We start from the raw sequence: 27,502 nt of genomic DNA, 5'->3' as shown, positions 1-27,502 counted from the left end.
AAAGAGAGAAAGAGCGAGAGAGAGAGAGAGTGAGAGAAAGAGAGAGAAAGAGAGTGTGAGAGTGAGAGAAAAAGAGAGAGAGAATGAGAGAGAGCGAGAGAGAGAGAGTGTGAGAGAAAGAGAGAGAGAAAGAGGCGCAGCACATTTTGCTTTATTTATTTTGATTAAATAACAGTAAATATTTGGCTATAATGAGTTTATACCATGGCTCTGCTGTGTGAACTACACTTGATCAGACCTTTTTTATTAAAAGTTTTTTTTTATTAAGAAAACATCGGTAATCCTGCGCGTGCTGCCAAAATCCGCTATGTGCAGGATTACCTATGTTTTCTTAAACAAAATAATAATAATAAATCGTTTTAATAAATAAGGTCCAGCACCAAGCGCCAGGGTGACAACGTGCTTTATTTTTCAGATATAAAAAATAAATAAATAAAAGTGAATTTCAGTTAAATAATAGGGAAGGGAAATAAAATAAATTAATATTCAGTTGAAGAGCTTTTCTCTCTTTATTTTTTATTTCTAAACCTTCAGCATTTCCAGCAGAGTGAGAATAAGCATCTGTTAAAATTCTCAAACAGCAGAATGCCTGTGTCTGCTATATTAAGTTACAGTTATTAAGTCTGTGTACTGAACATAAATATAAATCCTTATAACTGACAGAAATAAATATAACTAATAATAATTTATAGTTACTGTGCAGATTTTTAAGTTTATTTTTATAGTTGATTACTAAAGGCTCTGGGTGAGGTTTTTCTGTGGTAAAAAAGTGATGGTGTGTGGTATAGTGAATGGGGAGCGCAGTGCTTGTGGCAATCGTGATTCAGTTCTGGCTGCGCTGCTGACTGTTGATTTTGGTCGGGGTTTAACTGGATCAGTCGCTCAAGTCTATTTTCCACCGATAAGATAGAAACACGCCAGAAATTTACATGAGCACACCTCATTTCCAGACCACCACGCCCATCAGCGTTAATATATTCCAAAAGTCCAACGCTATTTTAAAGATGCGAGCACAAGGCGTAAAAATAGACTGTTGATGGGGTGTACGATTGCCATGCTACACGCCTATGTACCATTAAACTTCGATGTATGAAGAAAGTTAACTCACAGGGTTAACCACTGGATGTGACACGTCTATCTGGATGGGTTTTGAGGTCTGTGATGAGATCTGCCTTCCTGAAATCTTCTGCTGTTCCTTAAAGAAGGAACAACTGCTCCATTTCTGATAGAAAAAGAAAATTTTAAATATCATTCTGAATAAACCAACACAGGAAAATTACATTTTAGAATAAATATTAAAGAGAGAAACTGTTTAACTTACATTAATATAACCAATCATATTCAGGGAAACATCTCCACGAATGTTAAGAGTAGAGACTTTCTCTACAGGAATGCGGTGCTTAAACATGCAGTGTTTCACTCCATTCACAAAGACCTGAAAACACAGTAATAATAAAGAAAAATGTTGTATAATTTTATGTTAATGTCTTTATTAAATTAATTTATAAATAATTAATATAAACACACCTCGTAACCCTCTGTGTTGATGGCGAAAAACATGGTGAAGGGAGCTCCACTGGTGAACGGCTCGGCTGAAGCTGATTCCTCACTCTCCCACTTCCCATTCCTGAAGCTGTTCAGAGTCACTTTCTGACCAATGAGTGGCTTGAAGTGGAGAGCGACGTCGTCCCCATCTGATGATCCAGTCTTGAAGTTTATGGCAAACCTTTAAGAGAAAAAAAACAGAATTAAACTGGTTGAAATAAATCAGCTGATGGACTGATGTGTATTAAACAGTTCAGATGATTATTTAGTATTGAGTTCTAAAGCTGTTTAATTAGCGGCTGGTCTTTTCTACATGTATCTGAACAGTAAAGAAGAACATACTGATCAGAATCTGCAGGAACAGTCCCCTGGAAGCACACAGCCATATCTGGTTTTATCCCTTCTGGAATTGTTCCCACATAGGGAATTGCCTGTGGAGAACACAGTAATATATATAGGTGATATTATAAATAAAAAAATGTTTTATCACTATAAACATAGCTTTTAAGGAGCAACTTGGCCATTTTTAAAAGGCACATTCATGATTACAAATTACAAATGATGTACCAATAAACTTAATATGAAAAAATTACTCACGGGGTTGGCAACTGGATGCGACACGTCTATCTGGATGGGTTTTGTGCTCTGTGATGAGATCTGCATTCCTGAAATCTTCTGCTGTTTCTTGATAAAGGAACAACTACTCCATTTCTGATAGAAAAAAGAACATATGTAATACATTTCTGAAAAAATCCATTAAATTCAGCATAGATTATAAAATAATTATTTTGACAGGTCTCAATGGTCTGGCCCTGCCGTATCTGAAGGAACTTCTTAGGCCTTACACAACCTATCAAGTACACTCCACTCATTAGACACTGGCCTATTATCAGTTCCGTGTATTAGAAAAAAAAACATGCAGGAAGAAGAGCATTCTCTGAAAAAGCTCCCCAACTTTGGAACCACCTCCCTCTTAATATACAGAATATAGACTGAAATCTTTTTTTTTTTTTTTAAACACAAGCTTTCAGTTAACTCACCTACACTGCTTCTCTGTAGTTGTAGCTTGCTGACATATTACCACTGTCCTTGACAGTGTTTCTTATGGAGCCACTCCTTGTGTTTCAGGTCATTGTCATGCTGGAAGACCCAACCATGACCCATCTTCTATATTTTTATTGAGGTTATTAGGTTGTTGGCCAAAATCTTTCAATACTTGACCCCTTCAATACAGTGAAGTCGTTATTTTCCCTTTGCAGAAAAAAACCCCACAGCATGATGTTTCCACCCCCATGCTTTACGGTTAGGGTTGTGTTCTTTGAGGTTGTAACTCATCCTTCTCCTTCATTTAAACACAGTGAGCGGAGTTAATAGCGAAAAGCCATATTTTGGTCTCATCTGCCCACATGACCTCCTCCCATGCCTCCTCTGGATCTTCCAGATGATTACTGGTGAACTTCAAACAGGCCCGGATATGTTCTGGCATGAGCAAGGGAACCTTGAATGCCCTGCAGGATTTTAATCCATGACGGCAAAGTGTGTTACTAACAGTAATCTTTGAGACTGTGGTCCCGGCTGTCATTAGATCACTGACCAGGTAAATATTTAATTACTTGTCCTTAACTCATACCAGCCTTGTGCAGGTCTACAGTTTTGTCCCTGGTGCTGTTACACAGCTTTGGTCTTGGCCATAGTGGAGCGGTTGGAGTGTGATTGATGGAGTGTGTGGACAGGTGTATTTATACAGGTAACTAGTTCAAACAGGAGCAGTTAATTCAGGTAATGAGTGCAAAATAGGAGGACTTCTTAAAGAAACACTAACAGGTCTGTAAGAGACAGAATTCCTGCTGGTTGCTGGTGATACATAATAATTACTTGAAAATTATACAGTGTGACTTTTTGGATTTTTTTTTTTATTTATAAATTCTTTCTTTCAAAGTTAAAGTGTACCTATAGTAGACATTACAGACCTCTTTATTCTTGCAAAATCAGCAGTGTATCAAATACTTATTTTGCCCCATGTATTGGGATGCCTCCTGTTGTGTCCCTCCAGCTGTACATCTGATTAATCTGACTTTTACAAAAAAAACTGAGCACTGTCCAAAAAACCACTCATATTCTCATAACTCATATCCTGCTGTCATATTATCCATATCTTTTATTTTTTTATTTTTCCCCCAATTTTCTTCTGTCTGGGTTTTACAGTGTTACTAGTTTGTGCTGTCGACCAGAGGAGTATTTACATTGCAGAATACATTTTAAAGAAAGAAACAGTTGTACTTACATTAATATAACCAATCATGTTCATGGAAACATCTCCACCAATGTTAAGAGTAGAGACTTTCTCTACAGGAATGCGGTGTTTAAACATGCAGTGTTTCACTCCATTCACAAAGACCTGAAAACACAGAAATTATAAAGTTAAAGATTTTATATAGTTTATGTTAATGTATTTATTTAATACATTCATTAATAATTAATATAAACACACCTCGTAACCCTCTGTATTGATGGCGAAAAACATGGTGAAGGGAGCTCCCTTGGTGAACGGCTCGGCTGAAGCTGATTCCTCACTCTCCCACTTCCCATTCCTGAAGCTGTTCAGAGTCACTTTCTGACCAATGCGTGGGTTGAAGTGGAGAGCGACGTCGTCCCCATCTGATGATCCAGTCTTGAAGTTTATGGCAAACCTTTAAGAGAAAAAAAACAGAATTAAACTGGTTGAAATAAATCAGCTGATGGACTGATGTGTATTAAACAGTTCTGATGATTATTTAGTATTGAGTTCTAAAGCTGTTTAATTAATAACTGGTCTTTTCTACATGTATCTGAACAGTAAAGGAGAACATACTGATCAGAATCTGCAGGAACAGTCCCCTGGAAGCACACAGCCATATCTGGTTTTATCCCTTCTGGAATTGTTCCCACATAGGGAATTGCCTGTGGAGAGCACAGTGTACACAGTGAGAGATCAGTGATATTATTAATAAAAAAATTAATACAATTATAAGTTGTATCATATTAAAATAACATATGATATTAATTCATGGAGCAACTTGATTGTTTCTGAAATGTACGTTCGTTATGAAATGATGTATCATTAAACACTAATTTATGTAGAAAATCAACTCACAGGGTTGGCAACTGGATGTGACACGTCTATCTGGATGGGTGTTGAGGTCTGTGATGAGATCTGCCTTCCTGAAATCTTCTGCTGTTCCTTAAAGAAGGAACAACTGCTCCATTTCTGATAGAAAAAGAACATTTCTTATAAGATTCTCAATAAACCCATAAAATGTTGTGTAGATTCTAAAATAATTCTTGTTTTTAGTCTCGTCTCTCAATGGTCCAGCCCTGCAGTATCTGGAAGAAATTCTTAAGCCTTACAACCTTCCAAGTACACTAAAGAAAATCGAGGATTGTGTAAAAGATGTAAAATTATGGATGTCACACAACTTTCTCTTATTAAATAGTGATAAAACAGAAGTTCATATATCAGGCTCAAAACCTTCTCCGTTACACCGGGTTCAGCAGCTAAAAATCTTGGAGTTATTATAGATTCAGATCTCATTCAGAACACATATCTAATGTTACTAGAACAGCTTTTCTACTCCTACGTAACATCGCCAAGCTAAGAAATGCCCTATCACTGCATGACGCAGAAAAACTAGTCCATGCCTTCATTACCTCAAGGCTAGATTATTGTAATGCGCTACTGTCTGGATGTTCCTGCAGTAACTTAAATAAACTTCAGCTAGTTCAAAATGCTGCAGCCAGGGTCCTTACTAAAACTAGAAAATTTGACCATATTAGTCCAGTACTATCAGCACTGCACTGGCTTCCAGTCAAATTCCACATAGACTGTAAAATTCTCCTGTTAACGTATAAAGCCCTACACGGACTCGCTCCTGAGTAGTTGCGAGACCTCATCTCCTATTATGAACCACCGCGATTACTTCGATCACAGGGTGCTGGTTTATTAGTAGTTCCTAAAATTCAGAGGAGCTCTGCAGGAGGAAGAGCTTTCTCTTATAAAGCACCTCAACTCTGGAATAATCTCCCCGAATATGTTCGGGACTCAGACACAGTCTCAATCTTTAAGTCTAGACTGAAAACTTACTTGTTTAGTTTAGCTTTTGGTAATTAATGTTTTTTTCTTTAGATAAGGCTGCAGATTCAGGGGTTCATGGACAGAGGGAATTATGGGTAAACTGAGATGCTGGTGCTGTTGTTCTCCCACTGCACACGGTCACTCAGGTTTGTGGAGGGTGGAGTGGGTGGATGCCAGTGTTTCAGGGAGCCTCCATGTCTATGTTACCTTCTGGCTTTCTACCTTTAGTTAGGCTGTTTTATTCAGTTCTGCCGAAGTCATTAGATAATCACACTCTGATAATGTTTTATATTCTCCGTTTTACATAAATCCAGTCAAAACTAATTCCATCTCTCTGCCTTCCTCCGAGTTACTGACTGCCCACCTGTCTGACCCGATACTTATAAATGTTCAATCCTTCTCCTGTCTCCTGTCCGGTTAGACTGAGGGAAATCTCTGGAGTCAGGCATTCCCACCACAATCCTCCTAACCTCTTTTTTCTTTTCTTCATTTTTGTTCCCTCTCTCTCTTTCCCAAGTGTATTCAGATGCCCTGTTCCTCCTGCTGTGTCCTGATGCTGCACAGTCTGGCTCTCCCCTACCCTGCTGCCCACTGCCCTGCTGCCCGCTCCCCTGCTGCCCTCCGGCCCTCAGCTCTGATGCACTCTTGCCCGCCCCCCTGTTGCTTTGCTGAATAAAATTTTGTTGGATTAAACTGAACAACCAACGTATCAAAAAGAAAATAATAATTTAAGAATAAAATTTAAAAAAAGAAAGAAACGGTTTAACTTACATTAATGTAACCAAGCATGTTGATGAAAACATCTCCATCAATATTAAGAGTAGAGACTTTCTCTACAGGAATGCGGTGTTTAAACATGCAGTGCTTCAGTCCATTCACGAATACCTGAAAAAACAGTAATTATAAAGTTAAAGATTTTATATTGTTTATGTTAACGTATTTATTAAATTAATTTATAAATAATTAATACAAACACACCTCGTAACCCTCTGTATTGATGGCGAAAAACATGGTGAAGGGAGCTCCCTTGGTGAACGGCTCGGCTGAAGCTGATTCCTCACTCTCCCACTTCCCGTTCCTGAAGCTGCTCAGAGTCACTTTCTGACCAATGAGTGGGTTGAAGTGGAGAGCGACGTCGTCCCCATCTGATGATCCAGTCTTGAAGTTTATGGCAAATCTTAAAAAAAAGGAAAAGTGTATAATTACAGCAGCTGAGCTTTGATATGAGTTAACTGTTCATTATTCTACAGCTGTTTACTAATAAATGCTCTTTTCTATATCTGTCTATGATGCTGAAAGAAGAACATACTGATCAGAATCTGCAGGAACAGTCCCCTGGAAGCACACAGCCATATCTGGTTTTATCCCTTCTGGAATTGTTCCCACATAGGGAATTGCCTGTGGAGAACACAGTAATATATATAGGTGATATTATAAATAAAAAAATGTTTTATCACTATAAACATAGCTTTTAAGGAGCAACTTGGCCATTTTTAAAAGGCACATTCATGATTACAAATTACAAATGATGTACCAATAAACTTAATATGAAAAAATTACTCACGGGTTTGGCAACTGGATGCGACACGTCTATCTGGATGGGTTTTGTGCTCTGTGATGAGATCTGCATTCCTGAAATCTTCTGCTGTTTCTTGATAAAGGAACAACTGCTCCATTTCTGATAGAAAGAAGAACATATGTAATACATTTCTGAAAAAATCCATTAAATTCAGCATAGATTATAAAATAATTATTTTGACAGGTCTCAATGGTCTGGCCCTGCCGTATCTGAAGGAACTTCTTAGGCCTTACACAACCTTTCAAGTACACTCCACTCATTAGACACTGGCCTATTATCAGTTCCGTGTATTAGAAAAAAAAAACATGCAGGAAGAAGAGTATTCTCTTAAGCTCCCCAACTTTGGAACCACCTCCCTCTTAATATACAGAATATAGACTGAAATCTTTTTTTTTTTTTTTAAACACAAGCTTTCAGTTAACTCACCTACACTGCTTCTCTGTAGTTGTAGCTTGCTGACATATTACCACTGTCCTTGACAGTGTTTCTTATGGAGCCACTCCTTGTGTTTCAGGTCATTGTCATGCTGGAAGACCCAACCATGACCCATCTTCTATATTTTTATTGAGGTTATTAGGTTGTTGGCCAAAATCTTTCAATACTTGACCCCTTCAATACAGTGAAGTCGTTATTTTCCCTTTGCAGAAAAAAACCCCACAGCATGATGTTTCCACCCCATGCTTTACGGTTAGGGTTGTGTTCTTTGAGGTTGTAACTCATCCTTCTCCTTCATTTAAACACAGTGAGCGGAGTTAATAGCGAAAAGCCATATTTTGGTCTCATCTGCCCACATGACCTCCTCCCATGCCTCCTCTGGATCTTCCAGATGATTACTGGTGAACTTCAAACAGGCCCGGATATGTTCTGGCATGAGCAAGGGAACCTTGAATGCCCTGCAGGATTTTAATCCATGACGGCAAAGTGTGTTACTAACAGTAATCTTTGAGACTGTGGTCCCGGCTGTCATTAGATCACTGACCAGGTAAATATTTAATTACTTGTCCTTAACTCATACCAGCCTTGTGCAGGTCTACAGTTTTGTCCCTGGTGCTGTTACACAGCTTTGGTCTTGGCCATAGTGGAGCGGTTGGAGTGTGATTGATGGAGTGTGTGGACAGGTGTATTTATACAGGTAACTAGTTCAAACAGGAGCAGTTAATTCAGGTAATGAGTGCAAAATAGGAGGACTTCTTAAAGAAACACTAACAGGTCTGTAAGAGACAGAATTCCTGCTGGTTGCTGGTGATACATAATAATTACTTGAAAATTATACAGTGTGACTTTTTGGATTTTTTTTTTTATTTATAAATTCTTTCTTTCAAAGTTAAAGTGTACCTATAGTAGACATTACAGACCTCTTTATTCTTGCAAAATCAGCAGTGTATCAAATACTTATTTTGCCCCATGTATTGGGATGCCTCCTGTTGTGTCCCTCCAGCTGTACATCTGATTAATCTGACTTTTACAAAAAAAACTGAGCACTGTCCAAAAACCACTCATATTCTCATAACTCATATCCTGCTGTCATATTATCCATATCTTTTATTTTTTTATTTTTTCCCCCAATTTTCTTCTGTCTGGGTTTTACAGTGTTACTAGTTTGTGCTGTCGACCAGAGGAGTATTTACATTGCAGAATACATTTTAAAGAAAGAAACAGTTGTACTTACATTAATATAACCAATCATATTCAGGGAAACATCTCCATCAATATTAAGAGTAGAGACTTTCTCTACAGGAATGCGGTGTTTAAACATGCAGTGTTTCACTCCATTCACAAAGACCTGAAAACACAGAAATTATAAAGTTAAAGCTTTTATATTGTTTATGTTAATGTCTTTATTAAATTAATTTATAAATAATTAATATAAACACACCTCGTAACCCTCTGTATTGATGGCGAAAAACATGGTGAAGGGAGCTCCCTTGGTGAACGGCTCGGCTGAAGCTGATTCCTCACTCTCCCACTTCCCGTTCCTGAAGCTGTTCAGAGTCACTTTCTGACCAATGAGTGGGTTGAAGTGGAGAGCGACGTCGTCCCCATCTGATGATCCAGTCTTGAAGTTTATGGCAAACCTTTAAGAGAAAAAAACAATTAAACTGGTTGAAATAAATCAGCTGATGGACTGATGTGTATTAAACAGTTCAGATGATTATTTAGTATTGAGTTCTAAAGCTGTTTAATTAGCGGCTGGTCTTTTCTACATGTATCTGAACAGTAAAGAAGAACATACTGATCAGAATCTGCAGGAACAGTCCCCTGGAAGCACACAGCCATATCTGGTTTTATCCCTTCTGGAATTGTTCCCACATAGGGAATTGCCTGTGGAGAACACAGTGTACACAGTGAGAGATCAGTGATATTATTAATAAAAAAAATAATACAATTATAAGTTTTATCATATTAAAATAACATATGATATTAATTCATGGAGCAACTCGATTGTTTCTGAAATGTACATTCGTTATGAAATGATGTATCATTTAACACTAATTTATGTAGAAAATCAACTCACAGGGTTGGCAACTGGATGTGACACGTCTATCTGGATAGGTTTTGTGGTCTGGGATGACATCTGCATTCCTGAAATCTTCTGCTGTTTCTTGATAAAGGAACAACTGCTCCATTTCTGATAGAAAGAAGAACATTTCTTATAAGATTCTCAATAAACCCATAAAATGTTGTGTAGATTCTAAAATAATTCTTGTTTTTAGTCTCGTCTCTCAATGGTCCAGCCCTGCAGTATCTGGAAGAAATTCTTAAGCCTTACAACCTTCCAAGTACACTAAAGAAAATCAAGGATTGTGTAAAAGATGTAAAATTATGGATGTCACACAACTTTCTCTTATTAAATAGTGATAAAACAGAAGTTCATATATCAGGCTCAAAACCTTCTCCGTTACACCGGGTTCAGCAGCTAAAAATCTTGGAGTTATTATAGATTCAGATCTCATTCAGAACACATATCTAATGTTACTAGAACAGCTTTTCTACTCCTACGTAACATCGCCAAGCTAAGAAATGCCCTATCACTGCATGACGCAGAAAAACTAGTCCATGCCTTCATTACCTCAAGGCTAGATTATTGTAATGCGCTACTGTCTGGATGTTCATGCCGTAACTTAAATAAACTTCAGCTAGTTCAAAATGCTGCAGCCAGGGTCCTTACTAAAACGAGAAAATTTGACCATATTAGTCCAGTACTATCAGCACTGCACTGGCTTCCAGTCAAATTCCGCATAGACTGTAAAATTCTCCTGTTAACGTATAAAGCCCTACACGGACTCGCTCCTGAGTATTTACAAGACCTCATCTCCTGTTATGAACCACCGCGATTACTTCGATCACAGGGTGCTGGTTTATTAGTAGTCCCTAAAATTCAGAGGAGCTCTGCAGGAGGAAGAGCTTTCTCTTATAAAGCGCCTCAACTCTGGAATAATCTCCCCGAATATGTTCGGGACTCAGACACAGTCTCAATCTTTAAGTCTAGACTGAAAACTTACTTGTTTAGTTTAGCTTTTGGTAATTAATGTTTTTTTCTTTAGATAAGGCTGCAGATTCAGGGGTTCATGGACAGAGGGAATTATGGGTAAACTGAGATGCTGGTGCTGTTGTTCTCCCACTGCACACGGTCACTCAGGTATTTGGACGGTGGAGTGGGTGGATGCCAGTGTTTCAGGGAGCCTCCATGTCTATGTTACCTTCTGGCTCTCTACCTTTAGTTAGGCTGTTTTATTCAGTTCTGCCGAAGTCATTAGATCAATAATCACACTCTGATAATGTTTTATATTCTCAGTTTTGCATAAATCCAGTAAAACTAATTCCATCTCTCTGCCTTCCTCCGAGTTACTGACTGCCCACCTGTCTGACCCGATACTTATAAATGTTCAATCCTTCTCCTGTCTCCTGTCTGGTTAGACTGAGGGAAATCTCTGGAGTCAGGCATTCCCACCACAATCCTCCTAACCTCTTTTTTCTTTTCTTCATTTTTGTTCCCTCTCTCTCTTTCCCAAGTGTATTCAGATGCCCTGTTCCTCCTGCTGTGTCCTGATGCTGCACAGTCTGGCTCTCCCCTACCCTGCTGCCCACTGCCCTGCTGCCCGCTCCCCTGCTGCCCTCCGGCCCTCAGCTCTGATGCACTCTTGCCCGCCCCCCTGTTGCTTTGCTGAATAAAATTTTGTTGGATTAAACTGAACAACCAACGTATCAAAAAGAAAATAATAATTTAAGAATAAAATTTAAAAAAAGAAAGAAACGGTTTAACTTACATTAATGTAACCAAGCATGTTGATGAAAACATCTCCATCAATATTAAGAGTAGAGACTTTCTCTACAGGAATGCGGTGTTTAAACATGCAGTGCTTCAGTCCATTCACAAAGACCTGAAAAAACAGTAATTATAAAGTTAAAGATTTTATATTGTTTATGTTAACGTATTTATTAAATTAATTTATAGATAATTAATATAAACACACCTCGTAACCCTCTGTATTGATGGTGAAAAACATGGTGAAGGGAGCTCCCTTGGTGAACGGCTCGGCTGAAGCTGATTCCTCACTCTCCCACTTCCCGTTCCTGAAGCTGTTCAGAGTCACTTTCTGACCAATGCAGGGCTTGAAGTGGAGAGCGACGTCGTCCCCATCTGATGATCCAGTCTTGAAGTTTATGGCAAATCTTAAAAAAAAGGAAAAGTGTATAATTACAGCAGCTGAGCTTTGATATGAGTTAACTGTTCATTGTTCTACAGCTGTTTATTACTAAATGCTCTTTTCTATATCTGTCTATGATGCTGAAAGAAGAACATACTGATCAGAATCTGCAGGAACAGTCCCCTGGAAGCACACAGCCATATCCGGTTTTATCCCTTCTGGAATTGTTCCCACATAGGGAATTGCCTGTGGAGAGCACAGCGTACACAGTGAGAGATCAGTGATATAATTCTATTTTTTTTTTATTAATGATAAGTTTTATTATACTGAAATAACATATATTATTTCATGGAGCAACATGAAATAATTTATCATTAAACTCTAATTTATGCAAAAAAAAAAACTCACAGGGTTAACCACTGGATGTGACACGTCTATCTGGATGGGTTTTGAGCTCTGGGATGAGATCTGCAGTCCTGAAATCTTCTGCAGTTCCTTAAAGAAGGAACAACTGCTCCATTTCTGGTAGAAAGAAAAACATCTCTAATGGGATTCTCAACAAACAAATACCTTTTAAGAAGGAACTTTACATTTTAGAAAATATTAAAGTTTTTTTTTCTGTTAAAATCCACTTTTTCTTGTTCTTTGTATAATATTATAGGTCTCTCTGAGTAGTTAATGATGCTGCATATGAAACTGTTTCTCAGCCCCCCTTGTCTGCAGAAGCTAGTAAAACAATCCTCAGAAATACAAGTTGATCAAAGAGATGTAAAATGTCAACGTCAACCAGTGACTTCATGCCCTCGCCCACGGCTCAGGACCACCCACAGGCGGAGCTTACAGTTTGTGTTTACAAAGCTAGTTAGCGTTAGCTATCTTGTGTAAATAACACAAGTTATTCAGATCTCTGGTTGGTTCCACGTTTTAAAGAGAGCTTAAATAAACACTGTGTAAGCACGGTTTGACAGGGCAGCTCAATGCGTCCAAACAGTTGTGGAAGCGAGCGCCGGTTCTGTCTAATTTTATGAAATAAAGCAGACTCTGGGGCTTCGACATGGTGAACCTCCCCGAGCCCCAAATCTCCAAGTCTGAGGTAACAGTTACGCTATCAATGGCACGGAGGGTGAGGGTGGGGGCGGGTGTGAAGGGAGGTGTGGGGGGAATTGGGGGAAGATTCGGCCGTAGGGAGAAGGAGAGCAGCTGGGGACGGGCAGTCTAAGCTGGTAGCCGAAGCTAAGCTAACTCTATTAAATGTAATGGGAACCTATGCTGAAATTAACTCCTTTAAATGTAAATGGAGCCGAGGCTAAGCTAACGCCATTGAATGTAAGGGGGAAACTATGCCAAGATAATTCCATGTAATTTAACGGGTGCTGAGGCTAAGCTAACTCTATTGAATGTAATTGGAACCTATGCTAAACTAATGCCATAAAATGTAATGTTAGTCGAGGCTAAGCTAACGCTATTGGATGGAATGGAAGCCGAGGCTAAGCTCAGACTCGGCTCGGGAGTTAATAACGTTTCTTGGCTGCTGGGCCGCTCGAGCATGACGTCAAGTGAAGTTTAAGGGTTAACTTCATTCAGTGCTGTATCTTTATAACTAAGGCTGTTTCTCTGAAAAGATTTTGTCCTTCGAGTTTAAGAGTTGTAAAATTTACTGTGGGGGGAGGTTGGTAGGCGTTCTCTGCATCACAGCTGTTAGCCAATCAGAGGCGATATATTTGCATGTATGATATTTATAAGCAGAAGGTAAAACCTGTCTTTCTGCAGAGACCACTAATTCAGTGATATAAAGAAGGGCTAATTAGTAACACGTAAGCATTTTTTTCACAAGAACAGCTCACATGGCATTCATTCATACTAGAAACCACAACTAGAGACTGTTCAAAATGAATGAAAAAACGATGGAATGAGACCTTCGAAGAAAGAAACTGTTCAACTTACATTAATATACCCAATCATGTTCAGGGAAACATCTCCACCAATGTTAAGAGTAGAGACTTTCTCTACAGGAATGCGGTGTTTAAACATGCAGTGTTTCACTCCATTCACAAAGACCTGAAAACACAGACATAATAACGTTAAAGCTTTTATATTGTTTATGTTAATGTCTTTATTAAATTAATTTATAGATAATTAATATAAACACACCTCGTAACCCTCTGTGTTGATGGCGAAAAACATGGTGAAGGGAGCTCCCCTGGTGAACGGCTCGGCTGAAGCTGATTCCTCACTCTCCCACTTCCCGTTCCTGAAGCTGTTCAGAGTCACTTTCTGACCAATGAGTGGGTTGAAGTGGAGAGCGACGTCGTCCCCATCTGATGATCCAGTCTTGAAGTTTATGGCAAACCTTTAAGAGAAAAAAACAATTAAACTGGTTGAAATAAATCAGCTGATGGACTGATGTGTATTAAACAGTTCAGATGATTATTTAGTATTGAGTTCTAAAGCTGTTTAATTATCGACTGGTCTTTTCTACATGTATCTGAACAGTAAAGGAGAACATACTGGTCAGAATCTGCAGGAACAGTCCCCTGGAAGCACACAGCCATATCTGGTTTTATCCCTTCTGGAATTGTTCCCACATAGGGAATTGCCTGTGGAGAGCACAGTGTACACAGTGAGAGATCAGTGACATAATTAATATAAAATATAAAAGTTTTATCATATTGAAATAACATATGATATAATTTCATAGAGCATAACAGAACATGTTTTTCAGAATATTGCAGCATTCAGTTCTAATATATGGAGAACTTTAACTCACTGGATTGTTAACAGGATGTGACACATCTATCTGAATGGGCTTGACAGTACAAGTCGAGCTCCCCGCGCCTGAAATGTTCAGTTTCGTAAAGAAGGAAGAACTTTTCCATTTCTGAAAAGTAACAATAATTATATGTTTTAAAGTGACTTGCAAAAGTATTCATACCTCTTGAAATTTTTTAACATTTTGTCACCTTACAGCTACAAACGTAAATCTTAAAACGATACATGATTTTCAAAGTTTTAATCAAATAAAATCTGAAAATTGTGATGTGCATTTGCAATTGTGAAGTATCCAGCCCCCTTTAACTCTGGCCCCCTTTAATAAAATCCAGTGCAGTCAATTGCCTCCAGTTTACTTAAATAGTTAATAGAGTCCAGCTGTGTGTAATTTAGTCTCAGTATAAATACTCCTTTTCTGTTTGTTAGAGAGCACTAGTGAAAAAACAGCATCATGAAGACAGACAGGTCAGAGATAAAGTTGTGAAGAAGTTTAAAGCAGGGTTAGATTAAAAAAACATATCCCAAGCTTTGAGCATCCCAAGGAGCACTGTACAATCCAGAATCCAAAATTAGAAAAAGTAATTTATCCTTGCAAACCTACCAAGATAGTGAAGCAGCTAAGAGGCCCATGGTCACTCTGGAGGAGCTGCAGAAATTCACAGCTCAGGTGGGAGAATCTGTCTAAAGGACAACTATAAGTCTAGCATGCCACTACTCTGGCCTTCATGGAAGAGCAGGAAGAAGATAACCATTGTTGAAAGAAAGACAAAATAAGTGCTGTTTTTCGTTTGCTACAAGCCATGTAGGAGACGCAGCAAACATGTGGAAGAAGATTCTGTGGGCAGATAAGACCAAATTTGAACTTACTGGCATAAATGCAAAGTGCTATGTGTGGTGGAAAAGTAACACTGCTCATCACCCTAAACACACCATGCCCTCTGTGAAACATGGTGGTGGCAGCATCATGCTGTGGGGATGCTTTTCTTCAGCAGGAACAGAGAAGCTGGTCAGAGTTGATGGGAAGATGGATGGAGATAAATACAGGGAAATGCTGGAAGAAAACCTGTTGAAGTCTGTAAAAGACTTGAGACTGGGAAGGAGATTCACCTTCCAGCAAGACAATGACCCTAAACATACAGCCAGACCTGTAGTGGAATGGTTTAATTCATGTGTTAGCATGACCTAATCAAAGTGACGAAAATTCCATTGAGCTTCTGTGGCAAGACATGAAAATTGCTGTTCACAGACGCTCTCCATCCAACCTGCCTGAGCTTCAGCTGTTTTGCAAAAAATAAAAACTGACAAAAATCTCATACTTTAGATGCAAAAAGCTGGTAGAGAAAAACCCAAAAGACCTACAGCTGAAATTACAGAACAAGTTGGCTCTACTAAGTATTGATGTAGGGGGGCTGAATACGTCTGTTACATGGATTTTATTTGATTATTCTTTTTAAAACCATGTATCATTTTTGTTCCACTTCACAATAATGTGCTCCTTTGTGTTGGTCTATCAATCAAAATCTTAATAAATTACATTCAAGTATGTAAATAATAAAGAAAGAAACTGTTCAACTTACATTAATATAACCAAGCATGTTGATGGAAACATCTCCACCAATGTTAAGAGTAGAGACTTTCTCTACAGGAATGCGGTGCTTAAACATGCAGTGTTTCACTCCATTCACAAAGACCTGAAAACACAGGAATTATAAATGAATTTCTATGAATTTCTGTGAATATTATATATTAACATTTTTTCATATATTAATTTAATGAACACACCTCATAACCCTCTGTATTGATGGCGAAAAACATGGTGAAGGGAGCTCCACTGGTGAACGGCTCGACTGAAGCTGATTCCTCACTCTCCCACTTCCCGTTCCTGAAGCTGTTCAGAGTCACTTTCTGACCAATGCAGGGCTTGAAGTGGAGAGCTTTGTCCTGATCATTAGATGGACCAGTCTGGAGATTTACCTCAAACCTGCACAAGATATGAAAGAGTAAAAAATAAGCATAAATTGTAAGTAATTAAATGTATCTTTTTATTATACCTGATAAACAAGTGTACTTTAGAGACTCTAAGGGTGTACTCACACTAGGCAATCCGAACCGTGCCCGGGCACGGTTACCTCCCAAAGCACGGTTCGTTTGGCTAGTGTGATCTTTCCGAACCGTGCCCGGGCCCGCTTGGAGAGGTGGGCCCGAGCACGGTTCACTTGGGCACGGATCAAGATGATGTCAGTGATGCGATGCTACTGTAAACGGAGGACGTTTTATACACAATTCTGCATATAATATTTTTGAAAAGGGTTCTAAAGAGCACCATAGTGGTTAGTGTTACCCATAATAAATTAGGACTACTATCTACAAGTCCTAAACAACAAACACATTTTATTATTACTTGAGTTTTATGTTTCGCTCCTTTGGTCACTATTTATGTATATAGCAAGTACGTCTCTTACCTTACTGATGAACGTGAATTGTAGCCCGCGAGTAAAGCTGCAAATTTCTCCCTGGACGTCTGCTGCTTGTGTAAAAACCTTCTTACACGTGCAGCACGATTAGCAGTAAATCGTTGTGTTGCACAATCAATGAATCTCTGGTTCAGTTGCGTATTTGCACGCCCAAAACGACTCCAGATAAACAAAAACAACAGTACAATCCTGAACTCCATTGTTTTGCGCGCGCATACTGTTCTTCAAAACAAAAGTCACCTGTTGATGACGAAAGCGTGCTCGGGCACGGATCGTTTAGCGCAGTGGGAGTGCAGGCCTGCGGGGGAGTGGGGAGGGGGCCGAACCGTGCTCCGGCACGATTCAACCAAACCGGGCCTAGTGTGAGTACACCCTAATTCTTGTATTTGCTCGTCTTGCCTGCGGGTAAGATGCACATGCAGGCAGTGTGTATTCTATTTAATTTAATAATCAACTTACTCTTTAGCATTTTCAGGAACAACTCCTTGGAAACACAGAGCCATTCCCGGCTTGAGCCCATCAGTGATTGGTCTCACACAGGGAATTGCCTGTAGTAGACAGAAGATTAAATTATTTTAAACATGACCAATTTATTCATGTGTTATTTAAATTTTATGTGAAAGTTATTTACTCACCGGTTTAAGAAGTGGCTGAACCATTTCTGATTGGAAGTTGCTCAGAGAGAATGAGGAAGTGTGCCAATTCTGATTCAAAGACAGAAAGAAACTTAAACATATAAACAATAATTCAAGATTTTATGTAACTTATATGATTTTATCTTCTAAAGTACATGGTTTAAATGTGTCTGTGTGTTAAATCTTTTGGTCAGCTGGGAGGAGCACGAGACTGGAAGTTTAGTAGCAGACCTGAAGGAAACACTCTGCTTTCCACCAGAGATTATCATAACAATCCCATCTATTGTCCCACGTATCTTTTTTTTTAACACAGTAAACATGCAGACTACAGTCCAATACTCACCTTTATAAAGCTGTACTTCAGCAGAGTGGCTTTACTGCTTCTTAATGACTGACTGGTAGAATTTATACATAAGCTGCACTGAACTATAAGATACACTGTTGATTTGTGGGAAAATTAAAATAATTTAAGTGCGCCTTATATATAGAAAAATACGGTAGTGCTATACCATTCATTTTTAATGTTGCTGTGACAAGCCAAGATTACAGAGTCCAGAAAGTGAGAGAATTACTTACTTTAATCAAACCAAGCATGTTCATAGAAACATCTCCACGGATCGTAAGTGCAGATACTTTCTCCAGTGGAACGCGGTGCTTAAACATGCAGTGCTGCAATCCATTTACAATCACCTGTAGAAACATTAAAAACCTCTTCTGTAATTTACTATGATTCATTTTATAGGAGAACATTTTTTCCTGTGTTTTAAACACTGTACCTCATAGCCCTGAGGCGTGGTAACGAAAAACATGGTGAAGGGAGCTCCACCGGTGAACGGCTCGACTGAAGCTGATTCCTCACTCTCCCACTTCCCGTTCCTGAAGCTGCTCAGAGTCACTTTCTGACCAATGCAGGGCTTGAAGTGGAGAGCTTTGTCCTGATCATTAGATGGACCAGTCTGGAGATTTACCTCAAACCTGCACAAGATATAAAAAAGTAAAAAATAAGCATAAATTGTATGTAGTTAAATGTAGGGCATCTTTTTATTATACCTGATAATTTAGATACTCTAATTCTTGTATTTGCTCATCTTGTCTGCATGTTATTATTATTATTATTATTATTATTATTATTATTTATTTATTTTCAACCTTTATTTTACCAGGCAATCATTAAGTACAACTTCTTATTTACAATGGCAGCCTGGCAAGAGGCACAGCCTCTCGAAAAACATACAACACACAAACAACGCAGCATAGAGAGAGAAAGAGAGAGTGGGGAGGAGAGGAGAGAAAAAAAAAACATTTATAAGGTGTCTGAATTACTGCAGTTACAACATTCAGTGGGAAGACCCGTTAATAGCACTTTTAAAAGCGGACTTGGGTATAAAAGCAGTCATTTTTAATGTTTTTTTGTAATGCGTTTCAGTCTCTAGCAGACACAGACTGAAACAAAGATAATCCAAACACTGTGTTTGTTTTAGGGATTTTCAGTGAGATGAGTTGGGCATTGCGAGTGTTATAATAAGAGGATGACAGTTGTAGCAGATCCTAAGAAGGGTTTTGTAAATGAGCATATACCAATGAGAGGTACGACGGATGTGTAATGATAGTGGTGAGTATTTAAGGGTGTGTTTGTGGCAAAACGAATAGCTAAGTGATAGAGAACATCAAGTTTTCAAAGATGACTATCACTGGCAGACCTGTATATGACATCACCGTAATCAAACAAGGGCATAATTGTCAATTGCACTTATGTCACTTTAGCTGAGCGGGTTAAAAAGGACACATTCTATAAAGGAGGCCAATTTTAGATCTAATTTTAGACTGTAATTTAGTGATATGAGTTGCAAAGGATAAGGTGCTATCTAACCAAATACCTAGATATTTGTATTCAGTGACCTGGCATATTGTATGCCCTCGCAGGTTGCTATGTCTTGAAGTGGTGGAGAGGCAGGTACCTTCCTGCTAAACCACATGAGCCTGGTTTTAGAATACCGTATTTTTCGGACTATAAGGCGCACCGTATTATAAGACGCACTATCAAAGAACGCCTATTTTCTGCTATTTTTCCATACATAGGGCGCATCGCATTATAAGGCGCGTTAAGTGACACTAGAAAGGGTGCCTATATCAAAGTGAACAGGGGTGGCGCCATGTTTCCCTTCCCCCACCGGGGGTGGTCGCTTGCCGGTGGAGGGTCTCAGTATACAAATCTAGCTCTTTCAAAGTCAAACGAGTGCTGGATATTAATCTACACAGATTCCTCTCCTGAAAACTGTTTATTTGGGTGAGTAACGTGCTTCAGTTTATTTACAGTAAGCTTAGATTTCCAGATGTCCACTAAGGCTTGCTGCACCAGCGTTAGCATAGCTATCCGCTAGCACGCTAGCTAGTCACCTAAACTAGTAAAGTTAACCCAAACTTAAACGACAGCGTTACACTGAGTAATCCTGCGTGTTCTGGTAAGACAGTGAGATATTAGCTAGCGATTCGTCCCCCGTAGCTTGTTTTAACACTGTAAACAAGCAGATTACAGGCTGATAAAACTCACCTCTGAGAGAGTTAGCGCTTAGCATCTAGCTAATGCTAGCCAGGCAAAGCAGCACAGACTTACAGGCCGATAACTCACCTCTGAACGGTGAACGCTTAGCAATTAGCATCTAACTCTAATAATACTGCTCCAGCAGTATTAAAAGTGCTAAATTTAGAAAATACTGATCTCTGAACAGTGAAAAAGCTAGCTAGCTAAGCGGTTAGCATCTAGCTAATGCTATTGCTGCTCTGCACGGAGTGTGTGTTTACTGCTCCTTACACCTGACGGGTAAAATTTAGATAATACTGATCTCTGAACAGTGAATAAGCTAGCTAATGCTATTTGCTGCTCCAGCCTCGGAGCTGCACGGCTCTGGACTCTGTATAGCACTGAAACTCTCTATAACGCTGCACGGAGTGTGTGTTTACTGCTCCTTACAACCTGACGAGTAAAATTTAGATAATACTGATCTCAGTGAATAAGCTAGCTAGCTTAGCGGTTAGCATCTAGCTAATGCTATTGCTGCTCAGCCTCGGAGCTGCACGGCTCTGGACTCTGTATAGCACTGAAACTCTCTATAACGCTGCACGGAGTGTGTGTTTACTGCTCCTTACAACCTGACGAGTAAAATCCATACAAAAGGCGCACCGTATTATAAGACGCACTGTCAATTTTTGTGAAAATTAAAAGTTTTTAAGTGCGCCTTATAGTCCGAAAAATACGGTAGTTTATCTGTAACTGTAAGGTAGAGAAGAACTGTTGAACACTATGAAAACTCTTTTGAAGTGTATTGGTTACTGACTCTGAAGATGGACCTATTGCATAGAGAACAGTTTCATCAGCATAGAGGTGCAACAAAGAGGTTTTGATGAAAAAAGCAAATGTCATTCAGGTATATAGAAAATAAAGTAGGGGCCAAGAATTGAGCCTTGAGGAACACCCTTGGACACCAGCAGTGAATCAGATAGCAGTTTATTAGATTTAACATGCTGAAATCTATCTTTGAGATAGCTTGAAAACCACGCTACAGAATGAGGTGTGAAACCGATGCTGTCCAATCTTTTCAGAAGAATCAAGTGATTAACGCTATCAAAGGCTTTTGCCAAATCAATAAAAATTGCTGTGCAATACTGTTTGGAGTCTAGGGCAGAAATAAGGTCATTGAGGATTTTGAGTGTAGCGGTGACACAGCCGTAACCTGATATAAATCCAGACTGAAACTCAGACAGGATGTTGTAGGTCTTCAGGTAGTTGGTCAATTGCTGGTTAACAAATGTTTCCAACACTTTTGATAAACACGGTAACATAGAGATTGGCCGATAACAACTAGTGTCCGTCTGATCTCCTCCTTTAAAGAGATAGCGTACTAAAGCTGTTTTCCAAACTTGTGGAAAGTTAGCAGTGTGTAAAGACAAATTAAAAAGATCTGCAATTGGTTTTGCAGTAACAGGAGCTCCTATCCTCACAAAGAACGGGGCCAACTCATCTAATCCAGCAGGTTTAATACCATCCAGTTTAAGCAACTCATCCAGCACTTCACCCACTGATATGACCTGCAAGGAAAAGCTCTGAATAGGGCTCAAAGGTCTCGTGGAGTCCTTAGAGTGTAAAGATAAGGATGACTTGGGGGATAACTGAGTGTAGGAAGTACTAGGGATGCAGGGGAAGTTACTAGCTTCAGGAGTAGGTCCAGAATTTACAATATGTTGGTTTAAAATGTTAATCATTTGCACCTTATCAGTAATGATAGGACCATTTACACTGATTGAGTGGGGGAGCTGGACAGGGGGGTTATTTTCAAGGTCTTGAACTGTTTTCCAGAATCTTTTTGGATCAGGGTAAGATGCACATGCAGGCAGTGTGTATTCTATTTAATTTAATAATCAACTTACTCTTTAGCATTTTCAGGAACAACTCCTTGGAAACACAGAGCCATTCCCGGCTTGAGCCCTTCAGTGATTGGTCTCACACAGGGAATTGCCTGTAGCAACACAAACAGTGTTCACATTTCCACACACATCATGACACAGAAGAAGATCCAAGAAAAAAATAGTCATTTAAACATGAAAAATGAAGCCATTTGTAATTTGATTTTATGTAAATTGTATTTTCTCACAGGTTTTAGAACTGGCTGGACCATTTCTGACTGGAATCTGGAAAGGAAAACTGAAGAGGTTTTCCAATTCTGAATAAAAGAGAAAAATAAACAGAATTGCTCAACAACCTTTTTTAAAAATAATAATATGAAAATAATTTATTTAGAGGATTATGTATAAAAATCTATCTAAAAACAATTATTGTGTCTTACACAGAAAATGATCAAATGACTTACTTTAATCAAACCAAGCATGTTCATAGAAACATCTCCACGGATCGTAAGTGCAGATACTTTCTCCAGTGGAACGCGGTGCTTAAACATGCAGTGCTGCAATCCATTTACAATCACCTGTAGAAACATTAAAAACCTCTTGTGTAATTTACTATGATTCATTTTATAGGAGAACATTTTTTCCTGTGTTTTAAACACTGTACCTCATAGCCCTGAGGCGTGGTAACGAAAAACATGGTGAAGGGAGCTCCACTGGTGAACGGCTCGACTGAAGCTGATTCCTCACTCTCCCACTTCCCGTTCCTGAAGCTGTTCAGAGTCACTTTCTGACCAATGCAGGGCTTGAAGTGGAGAGCTTTGTCATCTTCATTAGATGGACCAGTCTGGAGATTTACCGCAAATCTGAAAAAAGGACAAAGATGAGTAAAAAAAAAACAAAAGTATCACATACAGTCAGTGTTTAGTCTGTTTAAATTTCTGAATTATATTATTAAATTACTCTTTAGCATTTTCAGGAACAACTCCTTGGAAACACAGAGCCATTCCCGGCTTGAGTCCATCAGTGATTGGTCTCACACAGGGAATTGCCTGTAGTACACAACACAAACAGTGTTCACATTTCCACACACATTATAAGACAGAAGAACATATTTAAAAAAAATACTAATTTAATAATTGCTTACTGAGGATTTTGTTTTACAGTTACTGTGAGAGAAGATAATGTGAACTTTATTTACTCACCGGTTTAAGAAGTGGCTGAACCATTTCTGATTGGAAGTTGCTCAGAGAGAATGAGGAAGTGTGCCAATTCTGATTCAAAGACAGAAAGAAACTTAAACATATAAACAATAATTCAAGATTTTATGTAACTTATATGATTTTATCTTCTAAAGTACATGGTTTAAATGTGTCTGTGTGTTAAATCTTTTGGTCAGCTGGGAGGAGCACGAGACTGGAAGTTTAGTAGCAGACCTGAAGGAAACACTCTGCTTTCCACCAGAGATTATCATAACAATCCCATCTAGTGTCCCACGTATCTTTTTTTTTAACACAGTAAACATGCAGACTACAGTCCAATACTCACCTTTATAAAGCTGTACTTCAGCAGAGTGGCTTTACTGCTTCTTAATGACTGACTGGTAGAATTTATACAAAAGCTGCACTGAACTATAAGATACACTGTTGATTTTTGGGAAAATTTAAGTGCGCCTTATATATAGAAAAATACGGTAGTGCTATACCATTCATTTTTGACACAGACAAAGGTTGCTAGGAACCTGGGTGTTATGGTTGATGACCAGCTCTCCTTCACGCACCATGTGGCCTCGGTTGCTCGATCCTGCCGCTTTGTGCTTTATAACATCAGAAAAATTAAGACCGTTTCTGACGCAACAAGCCACCCAACTCCTGGTACAAGCAGTCGTCATCACACGCCTCGACTACTGCAATGCCCTGCTAACTGGCCTCCCGGCCTGCGTAATAAAACCACTCCAAATGATCCAGAATGCAGCAGCACGTCTGGTCTTCAACCAACCAAAACGGGCACATGTCACCCCGCTGCTCATTGAGCTCCACTGGCTACCAGTTGATGCTCGCATCAAATTCAAAGCTCTTACAATCGCCTACAAGGTGATGACAGAACAGGCTCCTTCCTACCTGCACTGATCACTCCTGAAGGCTTACGCTACCTCCCGCCCGCTGCGCTCCTCCAATGAACAAACATTCACACAAAGCAATCCAGACTGTTCTCATACAGAGTTCCCCAATGGTGGAACAAACTACCTTCTACTACCAGATCAGGAGAATCTCTCACTATCTTTAATAAACTCCTGAAGACAGAGCTCTTCAAAGAGCACCTACTCTCCTAACACCTCTAACTAACTACCTTCTACTACCAGATCAGCAGAATCTCTCACTATCTTTAATAAACTCCTAAAGACAGAGCTCTTCAAAGAGCACTTACTCTCCTAACACCTCTAACTACCTTCTACTACCAGATCAGGAGAATCTCTCACTATCTTTAATAAACTCCTGAAGACAGAGCTCTTCAACGAGCACTTACTCTCCTAACACCTCTAACACACTAACTACTTCTAACCTCATTTCCTTCTTCCCCTCCTTCACTCCTCTATCCCATTATTTCCCTTCGACCTCCTTTAAGCCCTATCTAAAGATGTTTTTACCTTTAAAACTTCTATTACTTTTGTACTTTACTATTGTAAGTCGCTTTGGACAAAAGCGTCTGCCAAATGTAATGTAATGTAATGTTGCTGTGACAAGCCAAGATTACAGAGTCCAGAAAGAGAGAGAATTACTTACTTTAATCAAACCAAGCATGTTCATAGAAACATCTCCACGGATCGTAAGTGCAGATACTTTCTCCAGTGGAACGCGGTGCTTAAACATGCAGTGCTGCAATCCATTTACAATCACCTGTAGAAACATTAAAAACCTCTTGTGTAATTTACTATGATTCATTTTATAGGAGAACATTTTTTCCTGTGTTTTAAACACTGTACCTCATAGCCCTGAGGCGTGGTAACGAAAAACATGGTGAAGGGAGCTCCACTGGTGAACGGCCCGACTGAAGCTGATTCCTCACTCTCCCACTTCCCGTTCCTGAAGCTGCTCAGAGTCACTTTCTGACCAATGCAGGGCTTGAAGTGGAGAGCTTTGTCATCTTCATTAGATGGACCAGTCTGGAGATTTACCGCAAATCTGAAAAAAGGACAAAGATGAGTAAAAAAAAAAAAAAAGTATCACATACAGTCAGTGTTTAGTCTGTTTAAATTTCTGAATTATATTATTAAATTACTCTTTAGCATTTTCAGGAACAACTCCTTGGAAACACAGAGCCATTCCCGGCTTGAGTCCATCAGTGATTGGTCTCACACAGGGAATTGCCTGTAGTAGACAGAAGATTAAATTATTTCAAACATTACCAGTTTAGTCATGTGTTATTTTAATTTTATGTGAAAGTTATTTACTCACAGGTTTGAGAACTGGCTGGATCATTTCTGATTGGAAGTTGCTCAGAGAGAATGAAGAAGTGTGCCAATTCTGATTCAAATAAAGAAATAAACACAAAATCAACAATGATCCAAGAGAAAGTAAAACATGAGTTGATGTGTCTAATAGTGCTGTTAAGGGCACTGCTGTTCTGCTGTTTGATATGATGTGTGTAGGATTTTATTCTGGTCCTCAGTTCTAAAGTTCAGAACATCGGCCAAGAAGAGCCGTTTAGTTCTTCAAAGGGTCATTAATCAGTTTTAATATTTTAAACGTTAATTTTTCTGTGCTTAATTAATTAAAATTAAAAGCAATACTACCAAATTCACAGTTTCAAAATGACCCACAAATATGACAATTTATAAAGAAACTGAGAGCATTACTCACTTTAATCATACCAATCATGTTGGCAGAGACATCACCACGGATTATTAGTGAGTTTATTTTCTCCAGTGGGATGCGGTGCTTAAACATGCAGTGCTGAAATCCGTTTACATAAACCTGTAGAGAAATTTAAAATATCTTCTGTAAATCACCATCACTAATTTTATAAAAGTACCTGTGTTTTAAACACTGTACCTCATAGCCCTGAGGCGTGGTAACGAAAAACATGGTGAAGGGAGCTCCACTGGTGAACGGCTCGACTGAAGCTGATTCCTCACTCTCCCACTTCCCGTTCCTGAAGCTGTTCAGAGTCACTTTCTGACCAATGCAGGGCTTGAAGTGGAGAGCTTTGTCCTGATCATTAGATGGACCAGTCTGGAGATTTACCTCAAACCTGCACAAGATATAAAAAAGTAAAAAATAAGCATAAATTGTAAGTAGTTAAATGTAGGGCATCTTTTTATTATACCTGATAATTTAGATACTCTAATTCTTGTATTTGCTCATCTTGTCTGCATGTTATTATTATTATTATTTATTTATTTTAAACCTTTATTTTACCAGGCAAATCATTAAGTACAACTTCTTATTTACAATGGCAGCCTGGCAAGAGGCACAGCCTCTCGAAAAACATACAACACACAAACAACGCAGCATAGAGAGAGAAAGAGAGAGTGGGGAGGAGAGGAGAGAAAAAAAAACATTTATAAGGTGTCTGAATTACTGCAGTTACAACATTCAGTGGGAAGACCCGTTAATAGCATTTTTAAAAGCGGACTTGGGTATAAAAGCAGTCATTTTAATGTTTTTTTTTGTAATGCGTTTCAGTCTCTAGCAGACACAGACTGAAACAAAGATAATCCAAACACTGTGTTTGTTTTAGGGATTTTCAGTGAGATGAGTTGGGCATTGCGAGTGTTATAATAAGAGGATGACAGTTGTAGCAGATCCTAAGAAGGGTTTTGTAAATGAGCATATACCAATGAGAGGTACGACGGATGTGTAATGATAGTGGTGAGTATTTAAGGGAGTGTTTGTGGCAAAACGAATAGCTAAGTGATAGAGAACATCAAGTTTTCAAAGATGACTATCACTGGCAGACCTGTATATGACATCACCGTAATCAAACAAGGGCATAATTGTCAATTGCACTTATGTCACTTTAGCTGAGCGGGTTAAACAAGAACACATTCTATAAAGGAGGCCAATTTTAGATCTAATTTTAGACTGTAATTTAGTGATATGAGTGTCAAGTCAAAATGTAAATAAATAAATAACAATAATGGAAAAAGAGAGAGGGCGGAGCTAAGTGTGAGTGAAAGTGAAACTTAGCAGTGTACCAAGAGCCAGTGTCTGTAATTAACTATGTTCTGTTTAGTTAAAAATTAAGTTGATGTTCGGCAAATGGAATGCCTTCTTTGAAACATGTGACTGAACCGCGCTGCTGCTCGCGCTGCGGACTCGCGGTGCTCTCGCGAGGGATCG

The 27,502-nt window shown here is 38.9% G+C and overlaps 1 protein-coding gene across 10 annotated transcripts in view; it reads right to left on the bottom strand.

Annotated features, from left to right (window-relative positions):
* Positions 1-27,502, bottom strand: part of lgals4 (galectin 4) — a 72,418-nt gene that overhangs the window by 17,531 nt on the left and 27,385 nt on the right. The window contains exons 35-77 of one of the 10 annotated variants that reach the window (XM_049473589.1): positions 26,213-26,411; positions 26,021-26,134; positions 25,616-25,684; positions 25,440-25,528; positions 25,144-25,342; positions 24,944-25,057; positions 23,366-23,434; positions 23,124-23,212; positions 22,828-23,026; positions 22,628-22,741; positions 22,412-22,480; positions 22,188-22,276; positions 18,539-18,737; positions 18,339-18,452; positions 17,763-17,831; positions 17,587-17,675; positions 16,436-16,634; positions 16,231-16,344; positions 14,652-14,762; positions 14,393-14,481; positions 14,036-14,234; positions 13,829-13,942; positions 12,293-12,406; positions 12,042-12,130; positions 11,711-11,909; positions 11,504-11,617; positions 9,751-9,864; positions 9,469-9,557; positions 9,112-9,310; positions 8,905-9,018; positions 7,221-7,334; positions 6,966-7,054; positions 6,635-6,833; positions 6,428-6,541; positions 4,679-4,792; positions 4,397-4,485; positions 4,037-4,235; positions 3,830-3,943; positions 2,143-2,256; positions 1,888-1,976; positions 1,528-1,726; positions 1,322-1,435; positions 1,109-1,222 (exon numbers count right to left, since the gene is read on the bottom strand). In XM_049473589.1, coding sequence (XP_049329546.1) covers positions 1,109-1,222; positions 1,322-1,435; positions 1,528-1,726; positions 1,888-1,976; positions 2,143-2,256; positions 3,830-3,943; positions 4,037-4,235; positions 4,397-4,485; positions 4,679-4,792; positions 6,428-6,541; positions 6,635-6,833; positions 6,966-7,054; positions 7,221-7,334; positions 8,905-9,018; positions 9,112-9,310; positions 9,469-9,557; positions 9,751-9,864; positions 11,504-11,617; positions 11,711-11,909; positions 12,042-12,130; positions 12,293-12,406; positions 13,829-13,942; positions 14,036-14,234; positions 14,393-14,481; positions 14,652-14,762; positions 16,231-16,344; positions 16,436-16,634; positions 17,587-17,675; positions 17,763-17,831; positions 18,339-18,452; positions 18,539-18,737; positions 22,188-22,276; positions 22,412-22,480; positions 22,628-22,741; positions 22,828-23,026; positions 23,124-23,212; positions 23,366-23,434; positions 24,944-25,057; positions 25,144-25,342; positions 25,440-25,528; positions 25,616-25,684; positions 26,021-26,134; positions 26,213-26,411 — 5,404 coding nt within the window. The remainder of the gene's footprint in view (positions 1-1,108; positions 1,223-1,321; positions 1,436-1,527; positions 1,727-1,887; positions 1,977-2,142; positions 2,257-3,829; positions 3,944-4,036; positions 4,236-4,396; positions 4,486-4,678; positions 4,793-6,427; positions 6,542-6,634; positions 6,834-6,965; positions 7,055-7,220; positions 7,335-8,904; positions 9,019-9,111; positions 9,311-9,468; positions 9,558-9,750; positions 9,865-11,503; positions 11,618-11,710; positions 11,910-12,041; positions 12,131-12,292; positions 12,407-13,828; positions 13,943-14,035; positions 14,235-14,392; positions 14,482-14,651; positions 14,763-16,230; positions 16,345-16,435; positions 16,635-17,586; positions 17,676-17,762; positions 17,832-18,338; positions 18,453-18,538; positions 18,738-22,187; positions 22,277-22,411; positions 22,481-22,627; positions 22,742-22,827; positions 23,027-23,123; positions 23,213-23,365; positions 23,435-24,943; positions 25,058-25,143; positions 25,343-25,439; positions 25,529-25,615; positions 25,685-26,020; positions 26,135-26,212; positions 26,412-27,502) is intronic. The other 9 variants (XM_049473590.1, XM_049473593.1, XM_049473591.1 and 6 more) reach the window with 9 other exon arrangements.

Source organism: Astyanax mexicanus, unplaced genomic scaffold, assembly GCF_023375975.1.
Source record: "Astyanax mexicanus isolate ESR-SI-001 unplaced genomic scaffold, AstMex3_surface scaffold_40, whole genome shotgun sequence".
Lineage (NCBI taxonomy): Eukaryota > Metazoa > Chordata > Actinopteri > Characiformes > Acestrorhamphidae > Astyanax > Astyanax mexicanus.
The sequence above is the reverse complement of the archived record's forward strand: the minus strand, read 5'-3'. Positions and strand labels throughout refer to the sequence as shown.